Source organism: Panicum virgatum, chromosome 6N, assembly GCF_016808335.1.
Source record: "Panicum virgatum strain AP13 chromosome 6N, P.virgatum_v5, whole genome shotgun sequence".
Lineage (NCBI taxonomy): Eukaryota > Viridiplantae > Streptophyta > Magnoliopsida > Poales > Poaceae > Panicum > Panicum virgatum.
The window spans coordinates 4206243-4219183 of NC_053150.1; the positions used below are offsets into that span (position 1 = coordinate 4206243).

The 12941-nt window shown below is 48.2% G+C and overlaps 1 protein-coding gene across 1 annotated transcript; it reads left to right on the forward strand.

The window, feature by feature from the left end:
* The first annotated feature begins 401 nt into the window (after positions 1-401).
* Positions 402-4278, forward strand: LOC120677657. Its single transcript, XM_039958832.1, has 4 exons — positions 402-1445; positions 2569-3102; positions 3197-3340; positions 3918-4278. Exons 1-3 carry the CDS (start codon positions 579-581, stop codon positions 3302-3304), a joined length of 1509 nt encoding a protein of 502 aa, XP_039814766.1. The 5' UTR covers positions 402-578; the 3' UTR covers positions 3305-3340; positions 3918-4278.
* Positions 4279-12941: the final 8663 nt, after the last annotated feature.

Sequence of the window (12941 nt, forward strand, 5' to 3'; positions counted from 1 at the left end):
CCACCATCATCTGAAAAACGTACTTATATCTTAAAAAGAATATGAATACAGTTTGGAAGTACTTTCACAACGAATCTACTGATGTTAGAGCATCTCCAAGAGTCTTTCTAAATTTCACTATCTAAATCATCATTTGGAGAGTCATATACATAAAAATCGTACTCTATACATCTTCACTCTCCAACGGTTTTTCAATATCTTGTTTACACTCTAGAGAGTCATTTTCACTATCTATGTTTGGCTAGCGAGAAATTCGGAATATGTGATTGCTATATTTGGATAATCACTTAGAGAAGATCTTGGAGGCTATTTTTCCATCAGAATCTCTACTTTTAACAATTAGGATGAATATAGAGAGTTTCTGGGAGTTGCTCTTAGTGTTTATGTAGGGAAAATACGCAATCATATCTTTTTTTCTCCGGTCAATCCACTTCCAACAGAATTGACTATTTGACTGTGGTTTGAATTTCAGTCGCCAACCGACTCCCTTCCATTCCGGACGGCTCGTTTCTTCCTCCCTCCACTTCGCCGCTTCCCACTTCCACCAAAACCACACCGCCGCGTCGCCGCCGCCCACCATGGCGATCCCATCGCACGCCGTCCCGCTCCGCGAGCTCCTCGTCGGGCTTCCCCTCCTCTCCCTTTTCATCGTCTTCCATCTCCTACACCGCCCGGCGCAGCCCCTGCCCCCGCCGATCCGGACCCACGCCCACGCCCACGCGCGGCCCTCCTCGGCGGCGGCTGCAGAGGAGGTGGTGGTGGGTTCCCCTTCCTCCACGGCGCCCCCGGCTTCGCGGCACCGGCCGGAGCCGGAGACGGAGCCGACGTCCCTGCGCCACGTGGTGTTCGGCATCGCCTCCTCCCGCCGCACGCTGCCGCTCCGGCTCCCGCTCCTCCGGCTCTGGCTGCGCGCGCCCACGCGCGCCTTCCTCTTCCTCGACGCGCCGGCGCCGGCGCCCGCCGCCGGGGGCCTCCCGTGCGGCCTCGCGCTCCGCGTCTCCGCCGACGCGTCCCGCTTCCCCTACACGCACCCGCGGGGCCTCCCCTCGGCCGTCCGCGTCGCGCGCATCGCCGGGGAGCTCGTCGCCGCGCTCGAAAAGGAGGAGGAGGGCCGCCGCGCGCCGCCGCGGTGGCTCGTGCTCGCCGACGACGACACCGCCTTCGTGCTCCCGAACCTGCTCCGCGCCCTCCGCGGGTATGACCACCGCGAGCCGTGGTACCTCGGCTCGCGCTCCGAGTCCGCGGCGCAGAACGCCTGGCACGGCTTCGCCATGGCCTACGGCGGCGCCGGCATCGCCGTCAGCTGGCCGCTCGCGCGCCGCCTCGCCCGCGCGCTCGACTCGTGCGTCCTCAGGTACCCGCACCTCTACGGCAGCGACGCCAGGATCTACGCCTGCCTCGCCGAGCTCGGCGTCGAGCTCACCCACGAGCCAGGATTCCACCAGGTGCGCCACTGCTAGCTTCTTCTTCTTCTTGCTCCTCCCCATGCCAGCTTCAATGTGCCGTTGTGCCGTGCTCTTGGCATGTTCCATTACAGCAGTTGACATAGAACAGAATTGTTTAACAAGAAAAAAAAACTTTTTTAGTACTTCTACAGCAGAACTGGGTTAGGAGTCAGTGGATTGTCTCAAAACTAGGAAAAAAATAACCAACATCGTAACTGCAATCATTCTTCCTCTGTTTCCCCCACATAGTTCATTGTAGCATAGACGTCAGATGCCTCTAGCTGATGGAGGAGACAATAAAGTATCTGTTCGTTCTTCTCTGATGTCTTATGTAGTATTGTTTATTGTCCTATTGCTGTACCATGTTTAGATTGTTTCGGCAAGGTATCTAGTAGTTTTTTGTGCTAATATTTAATGTTCCGATGAGGATTTGTTGATGACATTTTATAAGTGAGCATGGATTTAGATATTGCTACCATCTGGTTGTGTGGCCAGCACAAGTAGGAAGCATGCTGCCAGCAAGCAAACTTTAAAAAGTCACTGGTCTTCGAAAAATGGCAATATAACATTGGTTGAACTTTTCTGCATTTTTAGTTGAGCCTCGGATAAAATTAAAGCTTATCCTTTGGAACACTCAAGAAATGAAGAACCACACTGAGTGATGGGCACTGGTCAACTTCTGCCACTTTGTAGTGCTGAATCTGTACAAAAGTGATCGATATTGGTAGTCTTGTCCATCAATGGACGTTGACGTGAGGTCACTTAAAATAGTGGCTATTATGGTCCACAATGGGGTTTAGGACCACACTGGCACACATCCCTTTCAGACAAAGGCTTTGGTCAGTTCTATCTGAATGTTTGACAAATGCAAATCGTACTGTTCCTGAAACCTATGGTTGTGCAATTTGCATACAGCAGTTAACATGGCTGCACGAGCCATTTCGTCTTTTCCTTGTGCTGCTTCATACTTTGCACTTTTGCAATTGGTAAAAATATAGAGACTGCTTCTACTTCAGTTTCTTCAATGTCTTGGAGAAAGCTTTTAGCTGTTTAGTGTGCTTTTATGCAGACATTGTTTAACTCTGAACTTGCATCTTTTTTTTTTGGCATTTGTTATGACCAGATCGACCTTCATGGGGATATTTCTGGCCTGCTAAGAGCGCATCCACTTTCTCCTTTGGTTTCACTGCACCATCTTGATCATGTGCATCCTCTTTACCCTGGAATGGACCGGACAAGAGCAATGAAACATTTCTTCCGAGCTGCTAATGCTGATCCAGCCAGGATCCTGCAACAAACGGTGTGCTATGACCGTAAAAGATCGCTTACAGTATCAATTGCATGGGGCTATTCAGTTCAGGTGTTCAAAGGCAATGTTCTGCTCCCTGACCTCCTTGCTGTGCAGAAAACATTTGTGCCATGGAAAAGGGGCCGCAATGTTACAGATGTCTATATGTTTAACACCAAACATGTTCCCAGAGATGAGTGCAAAAGAGGAGCTCTTTTCTTCCTGAAAAGCATTTCTTCAGGGGAAGGCAAGACAGAAACCACTTACAATAGACAGCCACCAAGAAAATGCTCGCATGACTTGATACCATTGAGGAATCTAAGTCTGATAAAAGTGACAGCAGAACAGCTGCAACTGGTTCCTGGGAAGGTATGAGTAGGGGTAACTTTTGGCATCAATGGTTGCTTAAATTTCATTCCTTACGCTAACATTTATAATTCTTATTATTTGTCTGTATTTTCAGGCCTTGAGACGACATTGTTGTGACATCGTACCTTCTTCATCTGATACCACCATGGATATTAACATCAGAAAATGCAAAGATGATGAGTTGATCGCTATGCATTCATAGCCATTCTTCAGTCAAATAGGATGCTCATCTATTGTAGTAAGTCCCCAGCCCCACCCAAAAAAGAACATTTGCACTATCATCATTCATGAACTGCCAACCCACATACATAGACCGCATCATTTCATTTAATTTTGGTTCATTTTAGTAGGCCTATTTAGAGCTATAGAAATGCTTTTTAGCACATGAGAGTTTTGGGATTTATTTTATCAATTAATTATATATATTTAGCATTCTAAGTTTGTTTGACCTGGCAATATTTGATATGCAGTGAACAATGACACTTTGCATTTTCACACCTGCCCGTTGCATATTGTGCCTATTTCATTACTCGTATCAAATTTAGAAAAAAAAGGTGTGTCTGCATAATGTTTTTTTTTTGAGATTGTCTGCACAATGTCAGTGCCGTATTGAAATCAAACATCACACAAGGAGGGAACCTGTTTTATTTATCTCAACATACTTTGCATTTGTTTTTTGTTGAAATTGTCAAATGTTAAATAATGGTCTTTTCAAACCTCAAACGATATATACTTTTCAAATGGCTGCCACATATTTTTCATTTATAACATTTATTATGAAGTTAATTTTCATAAATCACCTCCTTTCCTTGCAGGTTATCATCCACCCCAACTTGTGTCCTGACACCGAGGAATGCTCTGAAGAATCATCATGGATGAACACTAGACCCATAGCATAGAGACCGACAGAAACAGCAAAGAAATACAGATATATAGTCTTTTTTATTATTTGAAAAAACCCATAGATACACAGTCTAGACAGAGGTAGGATCAATTAGCATCTTTATTCCTTCAAATAGCAGAGTTGGGGCATCATCATTTGATTATTCCATAGTCTGACTTGTAACATTAAATAGTCAATTTTTTGCCAGACAACGCTGCAACTAATACAGCTTAGGCAAATCACTTGTTTTTCTGATGGAAATTTGAGATAGGTCTTGGGAATGTTAAAAACAATTGCACTTCTTTGTCACCATTTGGGATACCGATACAGAGTATCTCTTGAAATGCTCATGTTCTCAAGTAACAAATAAATAAAACCTGTCACATAAAAAGTTTTTAAGATAAAGTAAACAAGCACAACAAGCCTTTGCTTATACTCAATTTGCTCGGATACACAAAAAAAAAACGGTACAAAGAACTCCTTTGATTACACTCAATCTGAAATCAGTTTTACAACTGCCAGCACCGCTGCCGAGGGCGTTTTACAACAGTGATCATTTTACCAAACTGTTATTTTTTTTAGCACGTTTTACCAAACTGTTCTGAGGTATGGTGTGCCCATTCAAAAATCTTGTCCTCAGGTATGTCTAAATTCACAAAGGCACGGCAAAATGGTATTCTAACTGTCGGTTCATTGGTCACATGCTCGAGCGCAGCACCCATTTCCAAAATGCCACACAGCAGCTGGACCGAGCCCGGTAGCAACCGAACCCACTCATGTAGACCGTCTTGAGGTGATCAAGGTGACACATAGGGTAAGAAACTGCCTCACCATGCCAACAGCTGCCCTCAATCACATTATGCAACATCTATTTCTCAAAGACAAATTTGTATGAATTCCATAGCCAAATAGTTCCTTTTCTAGTTCCATCCATGCAATTCTTGCTAAATCAAAAGGCGAGGCAAGTGTTCGTCAATAAAGAAAGAAAAACAAAAACAAGACAGCAGACAACTCACATTCACATGTAATTCCAGTGTCTCCAGATGGGGTGCCAAAGCCAAATACCGGGCCAGCTGAAGAATTCCGCTGTGGCTATTTGGATCCTTATTCCTTAGTGACAATAGTTATTTCATAAGCCAGATGCCTCAAATTCATAAACATGCATGTTGCCCTTGTTGTCAATATATGCCCCTGAAACATGACCAAAACAAATAATAAAAGATTAACACACCCATTAGTGCTGGTAAGAAGTGATTAAAGACAATAATTAAGGTGCCCTAAAAAGAAGATAATAATTAAGAACAGCCACCTATGAGGACCACACCGGTTTATTGATGTGCATATTAGCATGCACATTGAGCACCTTCACTATCACTGCCGAAAGACCGGGAATTCCATTGAATACATGGCTAAGTACTTTAATGTGGTCTTTCTTTTTTCCCATGTGTGTTAATCTTTTATTATTTGTTTTTGCTCAAAATTACACTAATTCCTAGAGCAGCCACACCAGAGCAGGTGATGAGTGCCAAGTCCTCAAGAATAAAACAATTTAGTAGCAACCCTGACCTGAACACGGTGCAAATGAAGTGCCCTGAGTTTTGCAAAGCCGCATATATATAAAGGTGTCTCTATAGAAACATTGGTGAGAAACAAGGACTGAATAAAAGGGCAATCTTGAGCACCTAAAACCTCAAGAGGGAAGTGATAAACCTGTTCGGTTGGTCCTACATTGGTCCTTTTTGGCCATCTTAATTCAAGCAAATTTCAGTCAGTGATTAATGTGCTAAAAAAATCAAATATGCGCTGCAGGCCACGGCTCTCATGGCGGATTGCCTTTTTTTAGGAATTTTTTTTGTTTTTATGATTAAAGGGTTGAATTTTTTTATTAACAAAGTAAAGGTACTTTTACATACAACCCCCCAGAAGGGAACCCCTCAAGAAACAAAAAATTACTCCTAAGTCCTCTGGAAGGGCACCCTGGGCCCTTCGCCGTCGTCGCCGCCGGCCGTTGTTGCCGCCTGCGGGCTGCCAGCCTGCCAGGTCGTGGAGGAATTCTTTTTTAGAAAAATTGACTCGGTTGTTGGACTGGTTTCATTTTGGCACTGGGCTGGGCTGGCATGTTTGGGCCTACATGTTCACTAGGAATTGGTCCAGTCAAAAGCAGCAGCAGTCCGGAATTGGCTGGCTCTCCAGCTGCTTTTGGAGGCAAAAGCAGCACCAGACCTCTCTACTGTAGTAGAGCTGGAGCTGCAGTCTTCTACAAATCTCTTGAAACATGCCATAAAGATTGTTTGCTAGAATCTTTATCGTCTTTGCATGAACAAGAATGTTTTCTTTGCACAAAATTTTGATAGATCTTGGAAATTTGAAAAGCCACTTTGTTTATCATCAACATATATGACACAGTTCGGTTGGCTGGTGACTGATACTGATTTGTTGTAAAAAAATATTGCTAGTTGGTTAGTGGGTGTTGTTGATTTGATGTGAGAAAAAAACACTGTTGACTGGTTGGCTGACCAGCCAGCCGAATAAACCTCTTCCAAAGCATAAGTGCTCAACAAGTAAAACTTGCCACCGAAATCTCTCAAGATAAGATTGAAAACAACAGATCCTTTTATTGTCATACTCTTAATAACACGGAGACAATTTCCTCTCATGGAAACAAAATACACACAACAGTACATAGCAATCCTTGGCTTATACCCGACCTGAAACCAGCAAAGGTGGTATGCACGGGGCTACCGGCTACCGATACTCCAGTGGTAGGAGTTCTGCGATAGTGATCGTTTTACCAAACCGCTCTGAGGTACGGTGAGCCCATTCACAAATCTCATTCGGAGGTATGCCTAGCTAGATTCATCAAGTCAAGGCTGTATGGTATTCTCACCATTGGTTCAATGGTGACTTGCTCGAGCACAGCACACATTTCCAGAATGCCACAAAGCAGCTCCACCTGAGCCCGGTAGCACCGGAACCCACTCATGTAGACCGTCTTGAGGTGATTCCGCATAGCCGCATACTGTACGAGATTCCGTCACCACGCCAGCAGCGACCAACAGACACACGATACACCATCTGTTTCATAAGCACAACTCTGTCAGCATTGCAATCTCCGTAGCCAAATAATCGTATTTTTTTTAGGTCCATCCACGACTAAACCCACAGATGTTGCCTACTGTTTGCTGACAGCAAAAATTGACACCAACCGGTCTGACCGATCCGACCTAGCGGTCTGACCGGTCGAGGCACTGTGGCCAGTCCGACAGGGACCGACCGGTCTGACCGGTGGGTCTGACCGGTCTAGAACGAATCCGATTGTAATTAGAGTTCTTAATAGATTTGAATCTGTAAACAGAATTTCTTGCGGGATAAGTCTACCCTCACCCTATAAATATAAAGGGTCACGGCCGATTGAGGATATCCAATCGATCAAATCAATATAAACTCTACTTTTTATCCTCTTCACCTTTTCTCCAAATCCTAACTTTTCCCACCTCCATCTGTTGTTCTTCCTTCGTCTCTGTGACGTCTGAAGGCGTTCTAGGTGGCATGCCGATCCTATAACAACCCTACGTGCGCCTGCCCTGACGGGTCCCTCCCGAGCTAGCGTTCATCGGCCGTCGCCGATTTCACCCCGGCGACCGGTCTGACCGGTCGCTTAGACCGGTCTGACCGCTCCACGCAGGAGGAGCTGCATCAAGCCCCTCCTCGCGCCGCACGATCTAGTGAATTCGTGTATTGATCCGTTAAAGGCGTCAACATATTTTTGGCGACTCCACTGGGGAGAAAGATCTTGGTTAGCAAAACCGATCTAATCTACTCCGAAGAAGATGAGCTCTACTACCGAGATCGATAAGGACAATATCATCCCTGCGACATACGAGCATCTTCCTGAGGATGTCTGTCTGTTGCTGGAGAAGCGCAAGAAGATGCGTGATGAAGAAGATCTATTAGCGGCGCTTGCGAGCATCAAAGTCGATCGACGAGGCAAGATCACCAAGATCAAGGAGATCGACTTCGCTTCTACCTCCACAGATGCATCTACTGAGGTAATACCTGCTGCAAGTGCTCCATCTTCTGGTGTTACTATGGAACAAATTCAAAAATTATTAGCTGAGCGTGATGTTTATTGGGTTAATTGGCTTAGCTCTAAAGAAAGAGAATCTGCTGGTAAGAAACCAGAGACAGCTGATGAACCTCCGTCTGTTTCTACTTCTGAATTTTATGTTCCTCAACCATCGGCAGCATCTCCTACGAGTCAACCTCAATATGGGATGCCGATGAATTATTTCAGTGGTCAAACTATGACAACCACATAGGGCTGCAAAAAAAGCTCGAGGCTCGCGAGCCGGCTCGGGCTCGAGGTGGCTCGGCTCGGCTCGAGCCAGCTCGCGAGCCTCATGCGAGCCGAGCCGAGCCTATTTCTCTGGCTCGTAAAAACTCCGAGCCGAGCCGAGCTAGCTCGGTCAGGCTCGCGAGCCTGCTCGCGAGCTCGGCCCAACATGGCTCAAGCCGGCCCAGAAGGCAAATCCTACCTTATTCCTTACCTCCTCCAATCGGCACGGAGTCATGGTCTCAAGGACGCAGGAGATATGCATCATGTCATGTGTGAACTTGTCATTTTTCAATTGCATAATATATATATATATATATATATATATATATATATATATTGATCTTGAATGATGCAAATGATGTAAATATGGCTAGAACGCTGTGTTGCTGTCCAAGTACGGCAGCTCGCGAGCCGGCTCGAGCCGGCTCGCGAGCCTCATACGAGCCGAGCCGAGCCTCATCGGCCAGCTCGTTCGAAGGCCGAGCCGAGCCTGGCTCGTCTCGCTCATGTGCCGAGCCACACCGAGCCGAGCCGAGCCTGGCTCGGCTCGGCTCGTTTCCAGCCCTACACCCACATACACTGATCCCATTATGAGTATTCCTGGTTCGGCCAACATTAGCCGAACAAATGAGCTTGTCTCATATATACCACCAGAACCTCCCAGGAACTCAGTGCCACATATCGGTCCTATCACTGACGTGATGTTTGACCGATTCGTACAGCACTGGCAAAACCGGCAGAGGCTGGTCAGACCGACTTACCAGTCCGATCAGACCGGTTCCCCCCAACCGGTCTGACCGGTCGTACCGAACAGTTCGATCGGTCCATCCGGTCAGCCTGTTCCAAACTAGCATAACATATCTACATCCACAAAGCCAAATTCTTCAAGTCATTTTGACAAAGTGCTTGCTGATTATAAAAATGATTTGGCTAATTTGCTTAGAGAAAGTTTTGGAGTGGATGTTAGAAGCAAAACTCGCACATACCAAAAGCCGTATCCTACTTCATTTGATTCGGTTGCATACCCTGCTAGTTTTAGGTTGCCTGAATTTGTTAAATTCAGTGGGGAAGATACTAAGAGTATTTTTTGAGCATATTAGTCAGTATCTTGCCCAATTAGGAGAAGCTAGTTCAATAAACGAGTTGAAAGTGCGTTTATTTTCTTTATCTCTAACCGGAACCGCTATCTCATGGTTTTCTTCTTTGTCACCTAATTTCATTGGCTCATGGGAACAATTAGAGCAGAAGTTCCATGAACACTTTTTCTATAGGCATGATGAGCTTAAATTGTATCACTTGATATCAGTTAGACAATCGCGTGTTGAATCTGTCAATGATTACATAAGACGATTCCGCGATACAAAAAACCGATGCTTTAATGTGACTATTGCAGAAAATGACTTAGCTGACTTGGCTTTTAATGGCTTGCGGTCTCATATTAAAGAAAGATTAGAGGGCTATGATTTCTTTACTGTCACTCAGGTGCATCAAAGAGCTTTGGCTATAGAAAGCCGAAGCAAAGAGTCTCAAGAATCCCATAGAAATCATCGTTCTATTGTGCATGCTTTAGATTGTACTTCAGATTGTTCGGACGATGAGTCTAATGATGTTTATGCCACTGAGTTTGCTTGGCATCTCAAGCCAAACCGTTTACTTGTTCTGCTCTTAAGCCGATTCACAAAAATCGGTGTCGTGGTGTGCAAACCCACAGCCGGGTGGCGGAATGCATCCGCCTAAGCCTAGAGGGTGAGTACTCGAGGGTTAGCTAGGATTAGCCCAATTTCAGAGGAAGAACACGATGAACACAGCCGGTTTAGAGTGGTTCGGGCCGCCAGAACGTAATACCCTACGTCCACTGTGTGTTGTATTGCTTGTATTCCCTTCGACTCGAGAGAGTCTGAGAGAGCTTGTGTGTCTAGTGCTCAGTCCAGTGTGTCCCTGAGGATCCGTGTTCTAGCGGGCATGCTCTTCCTTTTATATGTCCAAGGGGAGCGCGTACACTGAGCGGGCCCCCGACATGTGGACCCGGCGATGTATTATAAACTACACTTTGGCCTTCAATGCCTCAGATCCGGAGATCTTGTCGTCGGCTTCCGTGCGTAGCTTCTGACCAGGGATGGTCTTGAGCTGTCCTGTCAGAGTAGAGTCTAGCCTCTGCAGCCGCGCGTCGAGGTCATGATGAAGCGCCGAACTACTGACTCAGTCCACTGTAGCAGCTTGCACTGTTGCTCTAGTCAGTAGTTGGTCATCATGACTCATCGCCCATGCGCGCGGTGCTGAGTCTTTAATGCTTGCCTTGGTAACTGATGAGCCGCCTCGGTAACTGGCAATCCACAGTGTGGACTGACAAAAGCTGCCCCATGCCCAGAGGCAGCAGAGCCCGCCTCAACCACTCGCACTTAATACGGGTGGGTGAGGGAGCTTCCAGCGGAAGGCTTGCGCCCGCGCCCGCGTCTGCATGACACGTGATGGCTCCGGACCCATCTCGAGCAGCTAGCTGAGCCGAGGGCTCACGAGGGTCCGGATAGGCACGTGGAGGTCCCGGACCCATCTGCGGGAGTCCGGATGGCACATGGAGGTCCCGGACCCACCTGCGGAGGTCCGGATGGCATGTGGAAGTCCCGGACCCACCTGCGTGGGTCCGGGTCCGCGGGCACAGGTGCTGAGCATTTCCACCTCTGGGACACGTGGTGACACCGGACCCGTCCCCGAGCGGGAAGCGGGTCCGGGACCGTTGGTCCGGTGAGATGGAGTCGGACCCCAGGGGTCCGGCTGCTCAGCTCCTTAGGGCGTAGTTACGGATAACTACGCCAGTCTTGGCACAGTAGGAGTGGGTACCCCAGTTGCAGGGTACCGACAATCGGCAAGATGAAAAGTTTACTTTTGATGTATCCAAGTGCGAAAGAATATTTGAAGAGTTATATAGGATTGGATAGATCAAGATATCATATAATGTACCGCCGCTGGAAGAGTTGAAGTGGCGAGTGTCGGTGTCCAGACCTCGTGGTCTAGCACCAACTAGTGATGATGCTGCGTGTCCCTATCTCTAGACGATTGATGCAAGAAGAAACACAATGACACAAGATTTATCTTGGTTCCGGCCGATGGGGCCGTACGTCTAGGAGGATGCGCGAGCACTGTATTATCTTACACCGGGGTGCTTGTAGTAGGGGGTACAAGCTAGGTGAGAGAGGGGGAGGAGCTCCCAAGTCTCTGCGTACGCTACGGTTGATTGAGGCTAGTGCCAATATCGGGGAGTATGGACTTGAGCGTGCGTGCTTGAGTTCGTTTCTGTCCTCGTGTCCTTGGGGAAGAAGCCCGCCTCCTCCTTTTATAAGCTCAAGGAGGGGCGGATTACATGCATGGGGTGATCTTTGATGTCGTCATCCTCTCCCCGAATCGGGGGGGGGGGGGCAGTTGATAGTTGCTGTTGCCGAGCACTGTGAAGCGTGGCCGCGGGCGTGGCCGTCGTCCTTGGAAGCTTTTAACCATGCATGGAATGTGCCAGCATCCTATGGCGCTAGTGGTCGTTGTGGCGGTAGCGGTAGGGCACATCGTCCTCTGCGTCTGACCGGGCCGAGCGCCGAGGGTGCTGCTGATGGCGGTCTTGCTCCGGTTAAGGGCCGTACAGCGTTCAAGGGCTGCTGCCCATGTCTATCGAGGGTCTTGCAGAGGAGAGAGTACACGGGTTTGGCAGCACAGTGGCGGAAGCAGTGTCAGACATGTCCACACAGCGTCCGGCAAGTCCGCATGGCGCCGGAAATGGTGGCACAATGATCGAAGTTGGCGAACGTGGCTGCTGACGCTGCCTGACTCCCGCACCATGCTGTGGAGTGATTGGTAATAAATGCGCTTGTCTCACTGAGTGGATGGGTCGCTGTCCCAGTCTACTGAAGGGGCCTCGACCGAGGTGGAGTTCCCCCCCCCCCCCGGACCGAGGCCCCATAGAGGGCTCGGTCGAGGGTGGATTTCGCTCGTTGTCCGAGGGTAAGCCTTCGACCCTCAGGCGAGGTGGAGATGCGATGCGCTGCCAGGGGCTTCGGTGGGAAGGCCTCGGGTGAGGCGGAGATCGCTCCGCGGGGCCTGGGAGGCCTCAGACAGGCCGTGCTTCGGTGTTGGGCCATGGGCCAAGTATGTATTGGGCCTTTTGGAACCTGGAGAGGATTGGTCGTGCAAGCATAGATGATGGCAAGCACCGGGGTGGGGCCTTCTGCACCTGGAGAGGATTTGGGCGTCCAAGCGTAGATGATGGCACTGCACCCGGGGGCCTTTAGCTTGGTTGCTTGAATGTGTTTTGCGTTTAAAGGCGTTTTAGTCCCTAGGTTAGGGTGCCCCATATTACGGTACCCGACAGTAGCCCCCGAGCCTTTGTGGGAGTGTGTATCAGTTCATCAGAGGCTTGAGCCTTCGAGATAGTGGTTCGGGTGCTGACTCTTTGGGGTTTAGTCCTTCGAATTTGTGAAGAATTCTCCGTGGGGGCGCGTTAGCGCAACCGCTGGTGTAGCCCCCAAGGCCTTGGAGGAGTGTGAACACTCATCCAAGGGCTATGAGTATCGCGTTTGTGTGGTCGATCGGGTGACGCAGCCATTCATCGTTCGTTTCAGCCGGTTTCGGCATTCC